Source organism: Chenopodium quinoa, unplaced genomic scaffold (assembly GCF_001683475.1).
Source record: "Chenopodium quinoa cultivar QQ74 unplaced genomic scaffold, ASM168347v1, whole genome shotgun sequence".
In the NCBI taxonomy this organism is placed as follows: Eukaryota; Viridiplantae; Streptophyta; class Magnoliopsida; order Caryophyllales; family Amaranthaceae; genus Chenopodium; species Chenopodium quinoa.
Window position 1 is genome coordinate 1899185 of NW_018743937.1, and position 24421 is coordinate 1923605.

General features: G+C 34.8%; 2 protein-coding genes across 5 annotated transcripts; both read right to left on the reverse strand.

Annotated features, from left to right (window-relative positions):
- Positions 1 to 229: 229 nt before the first annotated feature.
- LOC110688710 (uncharacterized acetyltransferase At3g50280-like) lies at positions 230 to 7164 on the reverse strand. Of its 2 annotated transcripts, XM_021865469.1 has the most exons (3): positions 6290 to 7164; positions 3284 to 3995; positions 230 to 506 (listed from the first exon to the last, which is right to left on the reverse strand). In XM_021865469.1, exons 1-2 carry the CDS (start codon positions 6976 to 6978, stop codon positions 3314 to 3316), a joined length of 1371 nt encoding a protein of 456 aa, XP_021721161.1. In that variant the 5' UTR covers positions 6979 to 7164; the 3' UTR covers positions 230 to 506; positions 3284 to 3313. The 2 variants fall into 2 exon arrangements, with proteins under 2 accessions (XP_021721161.1, XP_021721160.1); XM_021865468.1 differs by lacking the exon at positions 230 to 506 and having other exon boundaries at positions 2795 to 3995.
- Positions 7165 to 12727: 5563 nt separating this feature from the next.
- Positions 12728 to 17507, reverse strand: LOC110688711 (H/ACA ribonucleoprotein complex non-core subunit NAF1-like). Of its 3 annotated transcripts, XM_021865472.1 has the most exons (5): positions 17210 to 17505; positions 16606 to 16693; positions 15627 to 16520; positions 14299 to 14379; positions 12728 to 14126 (listed from the first exon to the last, which is right to left on the reverse strand). In XM_021865472.1, exons 3-5 carry the CDS (start codon positions 16503 to 16505, stop codon positions 12852 to 12854), a joined length of 2235 nt encoding a protein of 744 aa, XP_021721164.1. In that variant the 5' UTR covers positions 16506 to 16520; positions 16606 to 16693; positions 17210 to 17505; the 3' UTR covers positions 12728 to 12851. The 3 variants fall into 3 exon arrangements, with proteins under 3 accessions (XP_021721164.1, XP_021721162.1, XP_021721163.1); XM_021865470.1 differs by having other exon boundaries at positions 15627 to 16700; positions 17210 to 17507; XM_021865471.1 differs by having other exon boundaries at positions 14299 to 14376; positions 15627 to 16700; positions 17210 to 17424.
- Between the last annotated feature and the right edge of the window lie 6914 nt (positions 17508 to 24421).

Genomic DNA, 24421 nt, shown 5'->3' on the forward strand with positions numbered 1-24421 from the left:
GAAAAAAATTCGGTACCATTATCACTTCGTACTATTTTTATTTTCTGAGAAAATTGTCTATCAATCATGGCTATAAAAGACATAAACATCTTAAACACCTCAGTTTTATCAATCAATAAATATATCCAAACGGCACGAGAATAATCATCCACCAAAGTCAAAAAATAGTGAGCACCACAAGAGGAGGGTTCGTTGTATGGCCCCCATGAATCACAATGAACTATTTCAAAAATACGAGAAGCTTTATTATCACTTAAAGGAAATTTGTCTCTAGTGTGTTTAGAACGATGACACACTTCACAATCTTTATTTAAATGACCTCTAGAATTACTAAGAAAAGGTAGGAGTTTTACAACTTTCTCGGAAGGGTGCCCCAATCTTTTATGCCAAAGCTTCAAGTTGGATGAGTCTTCAATAGAAACGGCCGCTATGGATGCCTCCTCTCGAAAATAGTATAGTCCATCTCTTAGATTACCCGTGCCAATCACCTCCCTCGTGCGTTGGTCCTGTATAGTACAAGTGATAGAGTTAGTTATGACTTCACAATTGTTTGTAGAGCAGAATTGTGAAACCGAAATCAAGTTACAATTTAATTTTGGGACAAAAAGAACATTATAAAGAGTGATTTTGTCTGTCAATTTTACAACTCCTTCTTTCATGGCCACAACACTTTGGCCATCCGGAAGACCAACATTGCAAGACGGGACATCATGAACGTCAACCAAGCAAGAAAGATCGTCGGTTACATGATGGGAGCAACCGGTATCCACGATCCACTTACCATTCACACGGTTGGTTGGTGGGGATGAATTACCCAAAACAGCCATGAGGGCGTGCCACTGCTCAGGGGTGAGATTCGGGGCAGCCATGGTGGCAGGGGCCATGCTGGCTGCTGCAGGGGCAGAAGTGGCGTTGGCCTTGAGTGGCGCACCTCTGCCTCGTCCAGCCCCCCTATTATTTTCTTTCGAGCCATATTTGTCGATGTACCAAGAGGGGACTCCATGTTTATCGAAGCAAGTGGTAGCATCATGACCCTTTTTGTGGCAATGTGTGCACTTTAATGCTGCTCTCTCGGCACGGGAAAGACGGGGCTTGGAGTTGTTCTCCATTCGAATCGCAAAGCCAACCGCTTCGGGAGGCTCTTCTTTATGGCTAGCAATGCCTCGCACACGCTCCTCTTGAGCAATGGTTTGATATGCTCGATTCAAGGAGGGTAAAGGGTCTTGAGAGAGGAGAGTGGAGCGTAGTGCGGCATAGAAATCAGAATTTAGTCCAAGCAAAAATTGTTTTAGACGATCACCATCACGTCTAGCAGCGTGCTGCTTCCCCACATCACACGTACACTTGCCGCACTTGCAACCTATCAATGGCTCGTGTTTATCTAGCTCATCCCATAAGACCGATAACTTGCTGTAATAAACCGCAACTGACATTGATTTGGGCTGTTCACATCGACTGATTTCCGATTTTAATTGTTGAATACGAGGGCCATTCACAAGGCCAAATCGTTCTTGCAAATCGTCCCATAACTTCTTAGCATTTTCGTAGTACGAGAGCATAGAACGGACCTCTGGGTCAATAGTGTTCATAAGCCACGATACGAGCATACAATGTATCGTGATCCAATCATCCTTAGTGCAGGGGGGAGCACAGCTTGTTATGGTGCCATCGAGAAAACCAAATTTACGCCTCGATGACAATGCTATAAAAATTGCGTGTGACCATTCATTATAATTATCAAGTTTAAGTTTGGGAGGTTATGAAGTCACCTGGATGATCTTGGGGTCCGAGGTAATAGGGAGAATTAGGCTCGATTTTTGGTGGTGGTGGTGGCGGGGTGTCACCCATGGTGAATTAAAAAATTTCAAGATTTGTTTATTGAAGGAACCTTAGCTCCGATACCATGATAATATTAAGAGAATTAGAAGAATTTAGAATTGTATTTCTTGATCATAATGTTCCACCAACCTCCATATTTATACAAGATCTCTCCTTGAGCAACAAGGAAACCAAAACTTATCTAACTTAGGAAACTAATTATCTTTTCCTAAGATAAACTATAAGAAAATATATCTTGTAATAAAATAATATATCATATCTTTCCTAATAGTAAGAGAATGGAATGTGAATCTTACAGTGTGTTTGGATAACATTAGAGGAAAGAAAAGAAGGGGAGGGAGGAGAAGAGGAGGGGAGGGAAAGGAAAGGGAGAGAAGAATGATGAGTTTTCCTTCCAAATCTCTCAATTGTTGAAGGAGTTATTTTCTTATAATTTAATCCATCCATTTCTCTCCCCTCCAATTCCCTTACTTCCTCATTTATTATCTAAATGAAAGATATCACATCTCTCCATTTATTTCCCCTTCTTTTCCTTCCATTTTCTTCTATCCAAACACACCGTTAGGGAGTTAGGGGGAGGGGTGGGTATGGGATTCCATGGGTGTTGGAGGGGGGGGGGGGGGCAGGGAAATTAGAATCCATTGGGAATGAGATTCCATTACTAAAAACCTCAACCAAACAAAAAGTAAGATAGAATGGATTCTAACTCCATTTCAACCACTCCAAATGATCCAATCAAACGACCCTTAAGTTTTCTTGATAGTACTCCCTTCATTTCTAAATTACATTACTACTTGTAGCATTTATTCATCACATAATAGAGAAAAGTAGGAGTGTAATTTAGGGATAGAGGGAGTAATTTTTAAATTTTTGTCAATTGGTTGAAAAAAAATTGGTTGGCATATGGTTGGCCCGTCAAACTATTACAAAAATTTTGAAAATGGTTTTTTTTTTGTTTTTTTTTTTTTTTTTTGCACAATCTATGGCGCATCATGGTATCACACTATTACTTGTGGTCGTATTGTATCGAGTTTAAATGGGTTTGTTCCTAGTTGGGCCAATTTTTTGAAGAGACAGCATGGCCCATGAAAGAGGATTGATTCAGCTCTTATCTCAATCACTTACTTTAAAAGTTTTTAGTGATCAATGGTTTATGTTGTTGATCCAATTTACAATATTCATTTTCCTTTCAACTAAAACATTAAAATGAAAGCTAATTATCAATCAATCGAACCAAATAAATAAAATAAATTTTTTAAAAAAAAAACATAAACATTTTATGAAAACCATAATAAATTTCCAATTGTTTACATCACATAATTTGAGCACCAATGTTATCATAATAAAAAAAAAGGACATAAAATAAGTTATTCAATATCAAATAAGAAAGTTACGAGCAAATTTATCATACTTCTACGGGGCATAAGCCATAAGCTAGCCTTACCCGATCTTGTAACTACGATCTTTCGATCTTTTATGGTGAAGATACAACAGCCATGAACTCCTTGTTAGATTCAAGAGCTCTCATGTAAGCACTCGACAAACTTATCTCGGCATCTACACTTCCTCCACCTTCGAATCCCGGGTAGACAGTAATTTTGCCATCAAACTTATTTGCAAATCCACTGCGAACTGCAATAGGTTTCCCAAGTCCTGCAAACTCATTCCCATATATGTTAAATCGAGGCGAGCTTCCTACTTGTACTGAGTTGCCTTCATCCTTGTCCAACTTTTGATCAAGACTAAATACGAAAGGAGACTTGAGCCATGAATCTGCAAAATCGTTTACTGTTTTGTTGGTAAGGTTAACCACTGACTGGTGCACCACTGATGCAGTCCACCCTAAGTTATTCTTGAACAATTCTCCAACTGTTACAGTTGATGTTAGTACTACAAGTGAGTTGCCGAAGTATTCTTCAGGCAACGACGGGTTTAATCTTGTCCTGGTATTAGCAGCTAACTTGCAGTGGGTTTGCTGGTCTGGTTTCAATCCTTTCGCTTGTACCATAGATTTCCAGAGAAATGCCGCGAGAGCTTGAAAGGATGAAATCACGATATTGTTGTTGGTTATTTCTTGATTAGCCCTTGCCTTGAGTTTTGCTATTGTTTCTGATGAGAAATGGAAGAATCTCTCTTCAAATGGAGGTGGGTTAAATCTATAGCCAAAAAAATGGTAAAAGTAACAATCAATTTAAGTCAAAATCTATACGTGAAATTAAATTATATATATATATATATATATATATATATATATATAGGTTAGGGGCCGTGACATACACGGTTACTTTCAATAACTATTTTTTAATTCACGTTATATTTAATTGTTAAAAAAAATTGGTTAAGTTATTAATTTGTAAAATGAATTTATTATAAAACTCTACTATTTGCAAAATAGATATTTTAAAATAGGTATAAATGTATATTGGTATATATTTCACCAACAAATTTATATCGTTTTCTACTCGTAAACCAATTAAAAATCTTAACAATATGTATTTAACTAGTACGTAGATATCTTTTTTGCTCATTATTATTCATTTTCTCTTATATAGGTTGCATTTTTTTTTTTACAATAATCCAATGACTTAAAATATTTTTCATATCATTATTGGCAAGCTTTTCATACTTGATTAAATATAGAAATATTTTTTTCAAAAAAAAAATCCTTATTTTATTAATAGTAAAGGGGTAGTACATAACTCTACATACTCCCTTCGTTTTTAAATACTTGCTAAATTTCTCCATGTGCGGAGTTTTAGGAGAAATTAAAGAAAGTAATAAAATATAGAGGTAATGAGATAGTTGAGAAAATAAAAAATTGTAAAAAGCAAAAATAGTGGAAGAATTGGAGGAGAGAGAGTATAATGTTGGGTCCACTAAGTGTGAGAAATGAATTAAATATTGTTAAATCTTTCCAAAAAAGGAAATGGAGCAAATATTTAAAAATGGCCAAAAAAGGAAAGTGAAGCAAGTATTTAATAACGGAGGGAGTATGTCATAAATTGTACTCCATATTTAAAAGTTTATGGTATCAATATATATTTAGAAGGATACATTAAATCTTTTCTTTCTTTTTTTTTTTTTTTGAAGCAAAATCTTTTCTAATCTTTTATGATTTATTTCTTATATAAATATTATATATATATAAAAAAAAAACAACGAAGGGACACAACAGAAAATGACACGTGTCATTGCTAGTGTGTCTTTAGTATATAGTTATTGATTGATTGATTATATTAGGATAGATACTTTGCTCTTTAATATATGTACTATTTCACATGTTAAACGTTCATATAATGCAGTTGCACATCTTATTGCTAGATGGGATACATGGTGTAATGTGGAGTATGTACAGCTTATTTATTTTCCGCAAAATATATTACTTTTGCAAATTTAGACCTAATTTAATAAAATGCGCTATCTTGTCTTTCAATTTTTATTTTATTTATTTATTTATTATTTTTTTAGGCAGGGTACGAAATGATTTCTAACGGCACAATTGTTTGAAAACATTCAAAAATTTGAAAGTTTGCAACCCCAGGCAAGAAAAAACATAAAAATAAACGTGGAATAATTCAGCATATTCGTCTTGCCTTGCTCAACTTTCTAATCTTTCCGCACCCCCCAAACAGAACTACTGCTTTCAATGATCTTTGATACTATCAATAATTCAATTTATTGTCCATTTCACCATGCTTTGTCATTAAAATTACCCAATACCCATTTCTTTCATTTTTTCCCTCAGCCACAACCACCACTTTATTTCTCCTTGCACCATTTGTACTTTCTCCGTTTTATAATAATCATAACCTTTAATAGACACACGTGTCAATGCACAACTTCTCCATCAATGATTGTAATTATATATAGTTAAGAAGTACAAAAACATGATATAAACTAATCTTAAAAAAATTATATGACAATATATGTTTTTTATATATTGATAAAAAGTATAATTAAAGTAAGTGTGTAAATAGTGTAAAAGTTTAAATGTTGCAATTATTACAAAACCGATGGAATAATTTATATATTAACGTAAGAAAAAATAGTCATGTAACAAATTTTTAAATGTGGTTGGCCACACCGTATGACCAGAATTACTTATTTAAGAGTTACTTGGTCGGTCATGTGTTACTCGGTTGGTTATGGTTACTTATTTAGAAAATACTCGGTCGGTCAAAGATTTTACACTGAAAACGCAAAACTAGCTGAGTAACTCGACAATAATTAGTAACCCGAAAATAAGAAACACTGAACACACGGTGTGATAAATTGTCCATGTAATTACATTTAATAACAAAAAAAGATATACACCACACTATATATACTGTCAAAGGGAAATAGGGAATGGTGCATGGTTTATGAATTTTTTTAAAACAGACATTTAAAACGTTACAAAATTAAAAGAATGGAGAAAATATAAAACAAGAGAGCAATAAAGGACACTTACTCATGAATGAATTCGTTACGATTGACATATGGAAAAAAAGTGTCTTTATAGCCATAACCATCAGGAAACCAACGATCATGGATAGGCGAACGAGAGATACTAACATCTTTTCCATTAGCACGGTGTATTTCGGACCATACATTCCAAAAATGCCAATAAGAAGTTCCATCAACAATAGCGTGATTCATAGAACAACCAATGAATATCCCATCAATCAATTCCGTAACTTGAATCGATAACAAAGGCCTCGTATGGCCGTCGAAATTGAGTTCCCCATCGCTAAAGTCAAAGAATGACCTTACCACGGAAGGTACATTTGGTGTAACAATATCAGATATTGTTACATCTAATTTAGCATGGACAAATCGAACACCCGAGCCCTTATTACTATCGATGAAGACCAACATACGATGTTGGTCTTTATCGATGATGGACTCAAATTGGCCAGCAAGTGGATAGAAATGAACAAGAGTAAGAGCAAGAGAGTTTTTTAGGCTTTCTAAGAGATTATCAATGAAAAATGGGTCGTCATTTTTTAATTTAGTAAAAAGAAGACCCTTTTGATTGTAATGGCAAGAAAGAAACATTAAATCCATTGGAGATAAGTAATAAGGTTTCTTGGCCTCTTTTGTTTCATACTTTGGCTTAATGGAAGACTCAGAAATTTGGATTAGTGAAGGAAATTTCATTTTTATTTTTCTTTCTTCCAAAAATTGTTTGCTGAGTTTTTGTTATGAAGTTTACATGGAAGTGACATATTATATACTGTATGTTCCCATAACTGGTTCCCTAACCAATTGGGTGTTGGTGTAGTGGTGATTGGGACTATACTTGGTAGGGAGGACCTGTGTTCGATCCCCCGCAACAACAATTAGAAGGGGAGTGGAACCTAACCACCCAGAACTGATCCCCAAATCCGGATTAGCCCAAAGAGTGAACCGGGTAGAACACCAAAAAAAAAAATAAAAAAAAAATGGTTCCCATAACTCCCAGTCTCCCATAAAAAATGCAATTATTGGTGCAATAATGCAATATTAATGAGAAGCGTAACTTTAATGTCTCCCTTTTTATTTTTATACTGTACGGAGTATTATTTTCGTGAGACTAGTCAAAGAGTTTGGCTGACGAAATTTTCTCACATGAAATATGATGTTGTACACATGATGCTACATTTGTTTCATAATAATCGACTTAAAATACATGTTTTTGTAATAATTTTTCCTATAATAAATAAAACTACATGTAAGCTCGTGCGATGTACGATTCTAGTAAATCATTCTATTTGATTTAAAATTTTGTATATTTATGAAGATCATTCATTAAATATATGGATAAATTTTTTTAATATCATAAGATAATTTTTTAATTTAACACTAAAGTTACCTTTTGTTGTTTTATTTATTTTACGCGACGCTTGAATTTAAAATTCCAAACCTTATTCACTAAATTTGCTTATGTGACAATTTAAATTTTTAATTCAAAAAAGAAATGACAAATCTCGTTTTTTATTGATCAAAATGAGTCTTTTGCCTATGCGTTTATTTAATTTACTCGTTCTGTTTAAAATGTTAGTCTCATTTATAATCATTTAACTATTAAAAATTATGGGAAATCAGTCATATGAGATTTAGTTTTATTCGTATTGATGAGTACATTATTAAAATTGAACTTTTATAATATTTTTTAGGGAGAGATTAAAGATACGTAGTATTTGCCATTAAAAATTTGCATCCATATATGTAAAAAAGATATTACTTAGTTTTTTTTTTAATTTAAATTTTAATTTTTCTCTATTCGTAAAATCAAACTTTTACAATATTTTTTAGGGAGAGATTAAGGATATTTGCGATTAAAAATTTGCATCCATATATGTAAAAAAGATAATTATTACTTAGTTTTATTTTTTATTTTTTTTATTTTGTTTTTTAGAAAAGATAATTATTGGTTTTTAAAAGTGATTTAAATTTTAATTATCCTCTACCTATGTGTCAAAATTCTTAAATCTTATTCGTCACTTTTTCTTAGGTGGCGAGTAAATTTTTTAATTCTAAGATAAATTATTAATCTAATTTTTCATTGGTCGAAATAATACCTTTTCTTATGTGGCGCGCCAAATGCTCCCGAAAAATGTCTACTTTATTTATATATATTAGATTAGATTATATTATAAATTATTATACTGTATAATAATCTCCATTTTTTTAGGAATACATGTTTATTTTATCACGCTTATATTGTGTACGAATGAGATTCACGACTAATATCTTTAAATATCAATAAGTTAAAATTATAAAAAGTTGATATTAATATTATTATATACATCGAAACAATTCAAACAAGATCATACATGATGACTATGTTTATCATAGTTATAAATCACAAATGTCAATCAACGTAAATTTAGTTAATAGTGTCAAATGTTTAGCTAAAAAAACAGAGAAGTATAATGTTTTGATATTATAAAAATGAAAAATGTTATACATAGCCCTTAGGGCTACATATAAGTATTAAATTTACATTTGAAAATTGTAAAAAGTTAAGAAATCATCAAAATATAAACATTAATAACACTGATTTACGCGTGTTTTTGTCATGAATTCCTAATTTTATACAATTTTCAAGATTATATTTAATGCTTATATATAACCCTTAGGGCTACATATAACTTTACTCATTTACAATGTTAATGGATGAATTTTCCACAAAAAAATAAAATAAAAAAAGGGTCAAATTATAAGATTCAACTATTTTGAAACATATTTATTGATGTTTGTAGACACCCATTTGTGTCTCCCCAAAATCAGACCCGGTGATGAATACCTTTCACGTCGAATCATAATCGAATGAAGTGAAAGTGAAAGTGTGGAAAATCTAGTGTTGCGGTTAGTATTAAATTTCTTTCTTTCTGTTTTCGAAAACCTATTTTATAAAAGTAGCCAATCCAGTTTATTTTGGTCCATGACAAGGGTCCAATAATAGTATAGTTGGATTTGGCTCGAAAAGAACTTTCGAACAATATATTATAAGTCCAATTCCGATGAAAAATGAGGAAGTTAATTAGGACCAAATTACAAAATTGGGTCCGGTTTGATCTTTATATGCGGCCCAATGATCTAGAGGAGGGCCTATTATGAATTATCATTCCTAATGTAATTAGGATTGATTATAGTCTTCTAGAAGCTTCTTTTGAATCCTAATGTGATTAGGATTGATAATTGAGTTTTATGAGTTTTATTTGGAATAAAAGAAGTGTTTTGAATGAAATTACGATTTTACCCCTTGTACGGGCTTTTACGCTTAATTTTATTAAAAAATAGAAAACGTGTGGGAAAATTGCCTACAATGCCGCACGCCAGGCTGTCGCCTAGCGACAAGCCCCGTCGCGCGGCGACAAAGGCAGTTGCGGCGACAACGGCGTGTTGAAGGAATTGTGTCTTCGATAAGTGCAATTACTAGATATATCAAGGATCATTATTATGGAGATAATAAGTTCGTTCTTTTGGGTCGTCATTATCTGTTGCTAGACTATGATCAATGATCTTTGGGCTAGTCAAATAGTCCAAAGCCTACTAGAATGGATCCTATGAGGTCACACAACAAGGGTATTGGGTCAAGCAAGTAAGAGGCCCATTAATGGGCCTCATGAGCAACTAACTAATCATGAAATGGATTGGGCTAGCATAGTTAGATGAGAATTATGTTTTGGGCTTTTGACATGGGCTCTTATTTAGAGATGAGATCTATAAATAAGATCCATGCCTAGGATTGGATGTAGCAGTCATAATTCACACACAATGTATTTTGACATCAAGACAACCAATCCCAAAGACCCTAATTCCTCTCTCTAACTCACGGCTTTCTCTCTCCTCCCCTCGTCCGTACGGCCGGCCATCTTGGTGGAGCGTGTGGTGGTTCGTGGTGGTTCATGGTGGTTCGTTGCTCGCACTTCTCCATAGAAGGTCAATTGAAGGGTTCAATTGCAACTAACTAGCATTAGTGGAGGTCTTAATCTGTGCCCATGGACCAAGTAGAGGAATCACGCTTGAGGTTCTTTATCTCCCAATGTTCTTGCTCGATTGCACGTGGAATCACGCTTCAAAGGTACGATTATATGTTCTTTATGTGTTATGCATTAGATTTTGGGATTAGGTACTGTATGAATATGATTCATGTTTTTCCGCTGCGTAGTACCTATAATTCCCTACAGTGGTATCAGTTAGCCTATTGCATTTACGCATATTGACTATAATTCTTTGATAGTCCACAATTTTAATTCAATTAAGAGGGAGATTAATTAATTATGGTTCAATCTTAATATTAAATGGAGATTTAATTTTTGGGATATGATTTAATATGATTTAATTGCTCAATTTTTTCTTTTGGATGTTCTCCTATAAACAATTAAAAGGCAATGGCCATGTGCTACTAGTCTACTTCACACAAAATTAACCTAGAACAGAACGACAGCCAATGAAAAACCCTTTCTCGGCTCAGAGTTTTAATGACATAACATGTATAATTCTAAACTTCAAATAAATTTATTATGCAATCAAAAATATTATATAAAGTAGGAACTTTAATTTTGCAATAGGCTTGAATACAGCTGTGAAACATGCAATCATAAAGATATAAAGATAATAAAAATCACCTGTAATGTCACTTGACTTTGTTTTAATCGTCATTTAAATGTTGGTCATTAGAAGGATGAATCACCACACAAAGGCTGTTCCACTGGATTACTCTGCATTTACAAATGGAGTGCAATAAATATATTAAACTAAAACATAAAGGATTTATTATAAGTTGAGAAAAATCAAAGATATATTAACAGCATTGCATACGTAACACATTACTCTTCCTTGTTTCAACAAAGGTTTCACAGAGGTCTTTGTCCATCAGTTTGGTCTATTTTCAGTTATCTGGTATTCGGTCTTCAAAGTAGCTAATACGGCAATTTGCGACATCATATACATATCCAACAAAATTACTAAAAAGAAGCTGAAATCCCTATTCAACCTTCACTTGATCATCTGAACAATAACTTCCAAAACCAACAATCACAAAAAATAATCCCCAAACTGTAAGGTACTAGCCGTAAATTAAAGTAAGTAGTTCCTCAATTCCTTGAATATGTCAGTTCCAATTACATACCTGAAGAAAAATTCTAGAATTGCCAAGTTATTTCTAACATCACAGGGAAGGTGATGAGATAAAGTTAGTTTGTGCTATCTAATTTCTGGGAATAATGACATTCTAAGTCGACTACAGTATTTGGATAATATCTGTTTTTTACATATAATATTGAAGATTTTGACATTTTCTGTGAACTTGATTAAATCTCTAACCATAGGCTTCAAGCAGTTTCTCATTATGCCAGTTGCAAATAAAGCCCAAGAAGGTAGAGTTTCTTCAGGATTCTTTGCACCTATGCTATTTCTTTTATAATTGGGTTATTAGCAGGGGCAAGAAGTGACAAACCAAACAACAATTGGAGGACTGAAAAAGAAGCTTCAGCTTCCTAGTAGTTCCTGCCTAATATTACTCATTAGGACTTTGTGTTGCACTCAAGAACAAAATTCTTGGTTCAAGTAGAGGACATCAGGAACAAGTTGATTTTTTGTATAAAACTAATTTTGAGAAAAAAAGTCATTCAAATTTTTTCTGGTGTTTAAGATGACAGAAGCTACCTTCTGGATTACCTAAAATACATCACAGCTACATATGTTAACTTCATTATGAATCAACCAGACAGACTTTCTAAGTCAGGTGGGATTCTCACCAAACTATAAAAGAAACATCAGAGCTACATATGTTAACTTCATTATGAAGAGAAGTTTTTAAAGAAATTTCAAGAAAATTGCCTACACCATTATAACAATTAGGCTAAACTTGAGTATAATCAGAATTCCAACTTGGCAAAGTTAATTATGGTTTGTTAATTGTGAAAGGTTGTTGATTTATACCTTAAGGGCGGCTCCGGAACCAAAGAGAGCTTCTTCCTCAAAAACTTCAGCAGGGGAAAGCTCATTCACTCATCTTTATCACAGCTCTGGAACCGGATCCCCTTCTTTGTCTTCTTTGCCAAATCCAAGGAGATCTTCTCTTGTCTGGAACCAGCTTCTTCTCCCCTCAGCTCAAACACTTTTCCTGGAGTTTCACTAGTAAAAATAAATAAAGTAAAAACACTCAATTCAACACTTCACACTGTAAACCCATCTATTTCTGTTCTCCTTTTTTTTCCCCAATTTTCCCTTTTTCATCCCCCCTTGCCAATTTTCCCCTTCCTAGTCAACCAAATTATCCCCGAGACATGCTCATTTCGAACCTCACAGCTAAAAGTTTGGAGTTATAACAAAGTAGCTAGCATATTAGCCACCTAAAAACCATCACACACAAATATATTATGCCAGCATGTATAGTTTAGATCAGAAGGCACACGAGGGAGAAAAAACAACTTTTAGATTATAAAAACAGTCAACCAGCTTGTGCAATGCACATGCTTGATAAGCTTACATCTCAAAATTGGGCAAAGTTACACTAAATTGCCATAACAAACAAAAGATCAGTTTGGCTGCTGACGACCTCTTCCATTACCAAAGTTGTGACCACCTCTGCGGTGAAATGGCTTCCTTCCTCGACCTCTTCCACCTCTGCCCGAAGATTGGCCCTGACTAAACTGAGGAGAAGCCCCATCATTGCCGCGGAAATTAGTTGGGGGCTGGGAGTTACAGTTCTGCCCTTGCTGTGCAGGCAACTGGGGACCTGGGCCTTGAAGACCTACATTTAGTGGAGCTTGATTGGAGAGATTTTGGCCGATCATCCCAGCCCAAGGTGCATTTATCTGCCCTGCAGCAAAGTTCATAGGCCCGAGTGGTGTAGCAGTATTTCCAGACACCAATTGGCTGAGATCAAATGGCTGCTGACATAAAGCTGGATTTGTCATAGGCATCTGTGAAATATGCTGCTGTTGTTGCCATGGAATAGGTGATGCAGAAGCCACTTGAAGATTCTGGGGATGATTTTGTTGCATCCATGGCATACCTTGTAATTGAAAGCCACCATGAAAAGCCATATTCTGCTGTTGGAATGGTATCCCATTTGCAAGTAAACCATTTAATAGAAATCCAGCTTGTTGGAGTTGCTGAGGAGACGGAGTGGGCCCCCTAGGGAAAAATGGACCCATTGGAGATTGGCCTAACTGGTAACCCTGACTTAAGGACGGTACATTAGGTCTGCCAGAGAACACTGGCCTAGTTGGAGATGGGCCAAACTGATTCTCCTCGCTTGAGGATGCTACATAGGGCCCCATATGTTGTTGCATTTGCCTAGGTTGAGATGGTTGGACTGTTGGTTGTGATGATTGAATTGTTGGATATTGAGAGGCAGATGGTTGATCTTTTGTCCATGTTTTGCCTCTGCTTCTGTTCTTTTTCTTGTTCCCAGGTCCCTGCCCTTGATTACTACTGTTCCCTCTCTTTGACATCTTTAACAGTCTCTTGTATTCCGCCTCCTTCTCATCATCAGAGAAATCAAACTCGTCCAACACCTCTTCATCGTTCTCACCAGAAGCATCATATCCTTTCTGGTAAAGATTTTTGTCATTAAGAACATGCCCTACAAACTCCATGACAAAGCCAACTAAAGTGCCATTTTGGATACCAGAGGGAACTTCACTTTCTGAATTATATCTCACAATATAATATGGAGTTTTGACAGGCCCAAATATTTCATCCACAATGCCTAGTGGCAATCTTCCCTCAGCTATCCATAATATTGAGCCCTCGTTGAGAGGATCATGCTTCTCTGACCCTTCAACAATAACTTGAGCACCTAAAACCTGACCAATGATAAACAGAATCACAAATCTACCAGGTAAACGTTGCCAGCTTGAAGTTACCTCCATCACATCCAATATGAATCCATCAATGAAAAGAAGTTTAAAAATTAAAAAAAATTTGACAAACCAATGTCAACATACTTAAGAAGTAACAAGATTAATAGAAACTTACAGAGGAGACAACTCCCACAGGCAATATCTGATGGCATGGCTGTAGAGTAACATTTACTGGAGGCACTGGAGGAAGAGCCTGCAAAAGGATCAATCCACTTGAGTTAGGAAAATGTAGAGGACATGATTTCCAGCAAGCCAGTGTGAGAGAATTAGGGAAATGCAAATCAAGTGAACACTTTGAGTGATTAGATACTGTTCATTAACATTTGACATCCATAATTCAAACTATTGAATACGGGTCCAAAAGAGAGCAGGACAAGAAATCAAGATCTAGACAACAGCATACGATTGTTTGAGAGGAAACCAGAGAAACAATCCCCCACGCTGTGAAAAGCGCACACGAAAATACTAATTTAAAGAGGCAAACAAGCGTTACAGTATCAAGGATTCCTTAATTAATACGGAGTAGTTTACAAAATTAAATGATTTTTTAGGTTTACCAACTAATGAAGCACACTTAACTAGAAGTAATAACACAACCATCCAAATTTCACAAATCAGTTACCTCATAACCTGCATATAAGAGCTAGTGGTCATGAATTAGTAATGGAGCACGACAACTCTATTTTGTCATTGACAAGGTCTGGGTAGGTCATGGAAAATGATAGTATACAAAGTTTTGCTGCACCTCAAACTCAGCAGACAAGGAAAACCACTGCAGCCAGCAATTGTTGACAAATGAGATAAGCCTAATCCTGATCAATTATATCAGTTTTTCAAGGTTTTACAAGACCCAAAATTCGGCAGGGAAATATCAGAAAGCTCACTCACTTATTCACATGGATGTAAACTAAAACATAGCATACAGTGTGTGAAGTTTGAAAAAGTGACAAGCAGCTGTCATAAATGACTAAATTCACCTTAGGGCCAGCATAATTTTGTAAAGGTAAGGGGTATCAAAGGTCTGATCAGTCATAGCACTAATAAAACAAAGCACAATAAGCAAAACATAAAAATGATTAGTTTTTCAACAACAGCTATGTAGATGCTGTGGGTGCCGCAACATGTACTTTGTTTGAAACATAGAACAACTCTAACCCCTACCCACCATATATCCATAAAAGAAGTTGCAGAAGAAAGCAATTGAAAGAAATAGAATTAAAGGCCATTCTTCTACCAAATGACTGATGATCTTACACATAAAATGGATCTAAGAGCATCCCATAAATGTCACAGTATGAGTTGTGCATAAGCAAACAGCCTCGATGGAGATAAACCATCAATTCATCACATACATAGAAAGCAAGGCCAATAAATGCAACACACACACAAAAAAAAAAAAAAAAAAAAAAAAATGGAGAGAGCGCATAAGTATTTTCTGATTACCTTCAGTTCATTCACTGACTTGATGGGTCCCTTAACTGTATCTTCATCTTCATCCGCAATCATATCTTCATCAAATATAAATTCCTCACTATTTTCGTCAGAATTTTCATCATCATCCTCCTCCTCCTTCTCATTTTTCTCAGACCAGGAAACCATGTTCTCAGCATCAGAATCCAATATTTGACCTTCTTCCATGTCAATTGTCTGCTTAATGTTCTCTTTCTTGGTTTCACTTAACTTCTCTTTTACTTTCAATCCCTCCTCCTCCTCCTCCTCATCATCATCATCATCACTTTCACTACTTGAGGACGATGCAGAAGATGATGATGAAGTCTCACGCTCGGACTCTGAGTCTGAATCTTTGTTTTCATTGACAATGGGAGTATCCACTTTCTTCATGCCACTGCCAGCAACAATTAAACCTTCTTCATCGCCAACCAAAGTAACCTTCTCCAATCCTTCCTCAATTGAGCAATCCACATCCTCAATTTGATGGCTACGTCTGTCACCCAATACCCCAACATCAGACTCATCTCCACCTCCAACTAGAATCTTAGTGTCACCATCATGACCATCAGCATTAATTTCAGCAAGTTTAGAGCTACCCAAATCATCTTTCTTCATTAAACTATCCTTAACACAATCTTTAAATCCATCTAATTTCACCAAACTATTATCGCCACCTATTCCATCCTTACTAACCATATGCTCATCAGAGCCTCTACATTCAACCTTCACGGACACATGCTTCTCCAAGCCACCCATACCTTGAACAGAATCAACCACACTATTACCAATTCCGGTCTCCAAATCACCTTCTAAACAAATCCCACTTCCAACTTCAGCTGTATTAGACTGTGCATTATCAGGGCCTTGCATTTCTTCTATCCAATCCTTAATTGAATCAAATTCAAGAAAAGGCTCAACAGAAGCGAGAGGAAACCCGCCAAATTCAGATGAATAACCCTCAAAATCAAACCTGAATGTTTCTGGGGAATTTGAAGTTTTAAGCTTTTTTTGATTAGCACCACTTTCTTCCTCCTGTTTCAAAGACTCTGAAATAAACCCTACCATCTCCAAGAACACATACCGAGTTAGTTTATAACAACGACAGCGATGAGAACAACAACAACAACAATAATAGGTTTAAAGTTGTAATCAACCCATCAAAAATAAACCCCACAAACTTAAACTTAAACCCATCAAAGCAAGCAACCCAACAGTTAAACCCTAGCAACCAAGAGGGGCAACCGCCAAAAAAATACTCCATTTTCATAGTTTCGTCTCAACATTAAAGGGTCATATGTTATATGAACAAGAACATGCAACACATTAACAACCAAATTTAACTCAATAATCAAAGTAAGCTCGAAAAATGACGTTAATTCTTCTTGCTCAATTAACTGCTCAAGAATATGAGTTACAAAATTCTAGCGATAGAATCACTCGTTATACTATTTCAGTAATTATAACCAACAATAATCCACCTTAGAAGAACCTTAAATTGAATGTACTGACAATTAAGTTAAAGATTAACAGTATATTGTGAAATTGGAATTGAAAGATTGAAAAAAATATCTTACCACAGAAGCAGCTTCAATGGAGGGGAGCAAGCTCAGAAGCTGTTTCAATGGAGAACTCGGAGTACGCCTCAATGGAGGAGAGAGACAGGGAGAGGGGTGCAGTGCAGCGGCCAAGTACACGTTAAACTTTAAGGGCTCAAATCAAAACGAACAAACACAAAACGTTCCTCTTCGTTCAGTAGTAGTAGGTTTTTTACACGGTCAAATGGGAAAATTCAAGATAATCAACGTGATAAATATTTTGATATTTATAGAGGGTTATATTTGCCTTTTCATATTATAGTTGGGGGTTAAAATGTAAAATTATATTTCCTCTGTTTTTTTTTACATACCTGTTTTTTTATCACGTTTGTCAATGCAAAACTTTAACGATCAATAATTTAAATTCTCCATAAGTAAAAATTATAAAAGTTATATATTATGATAATACTTATTGAGATGAATCCAAAAAGATCATACATGAATATATTTTTCCTTACATATTGAGGAATGGTGAATAGTATAAAAATCAAAGCGGGTCAAGTAATAAAGAACGGAGGAAGTACTTTTATTTTTATTAGTGTTTCACTTCTTAAAACTAGGGATTCTTACGCGGATGGCAGACTTTTAAGGAGAATTATTACTGGTGGTCTTTATGCCTTATGCATATTTGCATGGTATTTTATTATATCTATTTGCATACTAATTTTTAAGTACTTATTGATGAGACGAATTAAATAAATTAAACAAATCATCATATAATTATATATTTTTTAAAAAATGAAGAGTCTAAAAAATGCTTTGAATATTGAAATAAACACAAATAATTAATCAATTTTGGTGATTCAAGAGACATAAAAAACCTTGTTAAATAAAAAGAGACATAAAGGCTTTTGAATTCAATGGGGGTTAATATGTAAAAAAACATTTTTAGGGATATAAATGTCCATGCACTATTCATAAGAGTATTCTCCTACTTTTTATAAGGTAGGGAAACAGTCATTTTATTTAAGTGCTCTATTTTCAAATTTAGAAATCTGGCTTACATTATTATTAAGAAAAATTAACAAAAACAATACAACCTTTCAACGGTCCGTCAAAAATAAGTTAAGTTTTTTATTATTTCTGAATATTACAACGTTTTGAGAGTGTCCGCTTTAAACAAGTTATGACCTGTTAGTAACCTTATTAACACATTAGGTGGGACAGGTGTCATAATCTTATTGATTTGACAATTTTTATACTACCTCCGGAACATGTTAGATGCAACTTTTGCCAAAAACGAAAATTTCACATTAGATGCAACTTTGTCTTTCTTTCTTACTCTAGTAATTTTTTATTGAAATTACAATTTTACCCTTACTAAATGTCTTTAAAACTTACTTAGACAATGAAACTATAGATATTAACAGACATAATCTAACTAGCTCATTATAATTACTCCCACCAAAATTAATTCATTCCCACACCTAACTCATTAAAATCCCCCCAAATTAAAAAAATATAAAATAGAAAAACACAAGCCCCAATTGTTTTCTGGGATTACAACCCTAGATCTAGTTCATCTTCTTCATTCATCCTGCTCATCTCCACTTTCTCTCTCCACCTCCACTTTCTCTCTCCTGCCATTATATGATGAAAATATCACTCGAATCTTCTATCTCCACCTCCTTATTGACAAAAAATGGCGGATCTCACCCCACTTGATGAAGCTTGTTTACCAAGTGACGATTTGGAGGAAATTCGCTAGATCATTGACTTAATTGAGTCGATTGAGAGCGGATCATCAGCTTCAACTATTCGTCGTCGCTTCAATTTTGGCGAAATTGGTGATGTTCTAAGTTCTAATTCCATAATAGCTTTAGGGAAAGTTCTAAGATCTCTTGAGGAAGAAGAGGAGGCAAATAAATAAAAAATTGCTCTAGAATTTGGTCATGGAACACCGGTTTTGAGAGATCTGAAAGCGCGTGGGGGTTGTTCTTCCACCAAAAAGCGCGTCTCATTAACATTGCTTAGACGATACCGAGGTCCTCCCAATAAGATAACAGATCTGATTGAAGAGGAGGAAAGGAAGGTTGCCTCTAGGGAAAAACGTAAGAGATTTGTACAAGAAGATGTTGAAGGGAAATTCACCCAAAATGTCATGAATGAGTCCTCAGCGTAACAGTTTCTAAACCCCTTCTAACTTTTGGTTTGATGATTATTTTTATGTTGTGGTTTGGGTTTGTTTGGTTGGATTTTGGAAATTATTTGTCCCTATTTGATTGATTTGTCGTCTTGGTTATTTTCCCACCTCAAAATTGTCCACCTGACTGTGTTGATTATTTTTAATGTTTTGTTGTTTTGGATTATATGATGTGAAAGTTATATTGATACAAAAACATGAATTGTTATTTGCATGTGATTTGGAATTTTGATTTGAGGAAGTTATGATGATAGAAATGAAACTTTATGGCAGGTTATGGCAGATTAGTTTACTCATGCTTATGATGATTATTTTGTTGATGATTATGATGATTATTATTTGGAGGATTATGGCAGATTATTATTATGATGATTATGATGATGGTTATTGTTGATGGTTATGATGATTATTGTCGATGGTTGATGATTATTGTTTGGGTGATGATTATTGTTTGTTGTTTGTTTTTGTGTTATGGGGAGGCAAGTGGTTGATGGATGATGATGTCTATGGTTTAATGGTCTTAATGACATTTATAGATATACCTTGTTGTAGACACCTACTTTTGGCCACTTGTCCCGAAAGGAAGTACGATGATGTTACAAAAATCCGTTCTTCATGTTAGGTCAAAGTTGAAGTGTTTATGGACTACGAAAAGAATTATGAAGTAAGTTAAAACTCATATTTGAGACCAAGTTATCTTAGAGCCTTGTCCGATTACTAATTAGTCCTAAAACGTGTTCATACATGTTTAAACTTGATTAATAACAGACCCAAATGCGTCAAATGCAATGATTGGATATCTCACACGCCTATAACTTCCATAACTTTTGATTAAACATGTATGGATATCAAAAGTTATGGATCCAATGATATCTCACACGCCTTAATCCAACGCCTCAATCAAAAGTTATGGAAGTTTTAAAAACGCGTTTTCGTATAAGGCAAACCGCAAACCAGCGCAACTCAATCAGTTGCGCGCGCCTTGCGCGCACGACTCATTGAGATGCGCGCGGCACCCAGCGCGACTCAGAGAGTTGCGCGCGCGCGCCACTTGACGGAGCGACTCTAAAACCCTAAACCTAGATCCCTACGCCTATAAATAGGGGTCTTCGTTCAGCATTACGGGGACCGAAAAATTCAGAATTAAAACCCTATTATTCTCAAAAACCTAATCTCTCAACTTCTCTTACTATCATACTACTTTTTCTTCTCTTCCCAAATACTTTCCAACCCTAATTGAATCCATTGAAGTCCTTGGAGGTACAAAGAAGAAAGAAAGTCCATAAACACATTAAACGGAGATTTAACATAAAAGAAGAAGAACAGTTAGTTTCCTGAGCACTTAGACAAATCACTTTTCTTTTATTGTTTAAATAACTTTAATTGATTGATTAGTGTTATTTGATCACTTTAAACAAACTTTTAATTAATTAATTCACATATTACTCTTTCGTTAATCAAGACTAGAATTGGAATAATTAATTGTTGTTTTATCACTTAAGACAAGGCGAATCTTGTTTATTTTTTGTTCTTTTCACGAATATTGGTTAAACAAAGAATAACGACTTTTGCAATGTAATTCCTACGTGATTAATGCTTGTAAATAAAATCAACTAACTTAGTCTTTAGGTATCACGTTGCATATATTGTTTGGTAATAAAATTGTGAAAAAGGAAGAGCTAGTAGAGGTCGTACTAGGGCTACAATAGCGATTTCTCCCTAAAAGGAACGTTATTTTAGTACCCTCGCTCCCGAACTCATTTTAGGTTTATGTAGACCAATTTGGGCATGGGTAAACTTATGATTCGTGCTAATTTTTCCATGAACCCCACATGGAAGAAAGGCATGAACGAGGTTTATGAGTTTTCCTAAAACTCATTGGCGACTCCTACTTGTTTCTTACAAAAAAACGTGATGAGAATATCAATTCTGATTCAAGGTCTCCCAAACAGTCAGGAATTCAAATCCTAATACACCCTAATAAGTGTAAAGTCCTAGGCTTTTAAGCGGCCATGGGCATTTTAGGAAGGACCCCCTTACGATGGGATCACGCTCTCTAGAGTGGCGACTCCGCTGGGGACTTAGAGGTTACAAGATTAGTTCGTAGTTATGGTTCAAGGTTTCCAACACTAGGTTGCCTATGGATTGTAACGAGAACTAACTTGGATAATCTCTAGTTAGAGAGCGAGACTCGAACGCATAATATCTTCCTTTTTTACAAACTAAAAGTAAAAAATCAAACAAGCAACATTGCATCATGCATAAGCATAGCACACTTTAACCATTGGGGATTGGCTCATTGACTAGGGGTTGCCAACACTAGGCTTCTATCCCGAAATCAATAATACTCATCCCACCCATATCGTTAACAAAATATTGAGAGGGCGATGTCATGAGTCAATACGTTGAGTGATTGATTTGTGCATCGTTTCTTAAGATATGGTACCCTTGGACACCCAAGCCTTGACATTAGAATGGCATTGTATGCTTTTTTGACGGTTCCTTTTATGTGCTTATGTGACCACATGAATATGTGCTTCGTGTCTAATCTAACTAATTCCGATTTGTTACCTAGAGATATAATAAAAATAAATTCGCAAAAATTATGGTTCGACAAAAAAAAAAAAAAGTTTTTTTATCGTTCTTTTTGCGTTTTCGCAAAAAAAATAATGTCGAACCTACCAGGTGGCGCGCGCAACTGTCAAAGTTGCGCGCGCCCTCCTAGCGCAAGTTCAGAAGTTGCGCGCGCCACCTCCGTGCAACACTGTGTCTTGCGCGCGCCCACTGTTCAACGTTGACTCGTTACGAGCAATATCATACAAAGAAAACGATACTACCGCTTCAAGGTTAATCGTTAAGTAGGTGTTAAAAATATCTCTTTGGCTAACAACATTGTCTAACTTTTACTATATCGTCTTTTTTTTGGAAAAACATGTTTTTTTATTGTTCTTTTTGCGTTTACGCAAAAAAAAAATCAAAAAATAATTTTTATCATTCCTTTTGCGTTTTCGCAAAAAAAAAAAAATTGTTCTTTTGCGTTTTCGCAAAAAAAAAAAATAAAATAAAAATTACATGTCGTAGATGCTACTCTTGAAGATGCACTTTCCACCTTAGCCAAGACGGAAAATTGCGCACGATTCTATTTTGGATTATGATGATTCGTGTACGTACTTTATAATCAAGCTAATGACATTACTTCTTATGAGGTTCGTCATTAGAAATTCGCATATCTTAATAGGACATCATCAATATGTTAATTATTAAACGTGCCTATTTTCTTGTTCATCATTTTTTTAGTTGTAATTGGTCAACCTTGATTTAAGATATAATTTATTTACCTCTTCTATGGTTTAAAAAGAAAATCCCGAGAACTTTACTTGGGATGATTGCCTCACACAAAAAAAAAAAAAAAAGAAATAGAACGAAAAAAAATAAATGTCGTTCTTAAAAAAAAATAAAAAAAGAGAGTATGATACAAAAAAAAATATATATATTATTCTTAAAAAAAAAAAAGAGAAGCTAATGAATGATAAAACCAAGAAAATAATTTAATTATTTCTTGGATTTTACATTCGGAGGCCATCATTCTTTTTTAAACAAATAGTAATATATTATCCTTTAAAGATAAGCAATATGAGAATCATAATTTTTTTTTTTAAAAAAAGAATATTGATCTCTGTTGTAATCTAAATGATCAACAAATACTATAGTATATTTGATCATTTTAAGGAGTGTGTTCGGGTTGATTAATATTCCTAAAATTTGATGAGCATTTTCAATCCAACTTTTTTGCCTTTCTCTTCTACCTTTTTCGAAAACAATTCATTTGAAGTAAAATCCTTAGATGATTACCTTGTTGAAGTCAACACAAATCATGACATTCCATTAATGATTGTTCGTGAATTTTTTTCATCAACAAACTTGCTTAAAGTGAATTCGTATTACAAGGATTAAAAAAAATAAAAATAAATAAAACAATGATTTTGACTCTGATTCATTATTTGAATGCTTGGCAGAAAAGTTTTAAGTGAACGAGCTCAATTTCTCGTGCTACACATTACTAGATCATCTTCCACATTCGCATACTAGTCTAATCATGGGTGACAAAGCAGCATTGGAGAAACTTAGAGAGGAACTCCAAAACCTAAAGGCCCTACGAGAAGAAGAAGCCCAAATGAAGGCTCATTAAAAAGCAGAAAAGGCTAAAATAAAAGCAGAAAAAAGAAAAAGAAAATATTCTGTAAGAAAAAGCAAGAGCCGAAAGAGTAGAGGCCATGGAGAAACTTGTCCTTCGAGCTAACTTAGGGAATAAGTACTTCAATTATGAGCTTGCACCACAACCTAGTGGCAAGACTCTCCCAGAAAAGTTTTTGATTACGGATTTGCCAACCTTTAAGGTTACAGACAATCCTAGAACTCACTTAATGAGCTTTATTGGAATTATGGCATTGAAGGGGGTTGAGCCAAGCCTATATGCATGTACTTTTCCTCTTTCATTGGACCCAACTGCTAGATCATGGTTTTATAACCTAGATGCAAAACAAACTTCCACTTGGAGTGACGTTGTAAAAGCGTTTTTAACCCAATATGGAGATAATATGGAGATAACATTGAGCTCACAACTACCTTGCGCGATATCGAATTGCTTAAGCAAGGGGAAGAAGAAGGCTTCATTGACTTCTTTTCCAGGTGGCGAACAAAGGTTTCTCTTATTCCACAAAGACCTCCGGATCATGAACTTGTCCCAAAGTTCATAGACAATATGTCTCCACCATACAAGTGTAATTTACAATACCTTGGTTTAGACACATTTCAAAAAGTCTATAATGTGGGAACATTAATTGAAAGGGACTTGATAAATGAAACCATGAATCATATAGATGGACTTGATTTTTAGAGAGGATTTCACCTACGTCGGAAACAGACAAAGCTCGAAGACGCGATCTCAAGAATTTGTCAACAATTCAAGATGTAGCACTGTAGGGAATAATTTCAAGCGTTAAACCCCTAGCTTGAACCTCACTGTGATCATACACTAAAGTACGGTG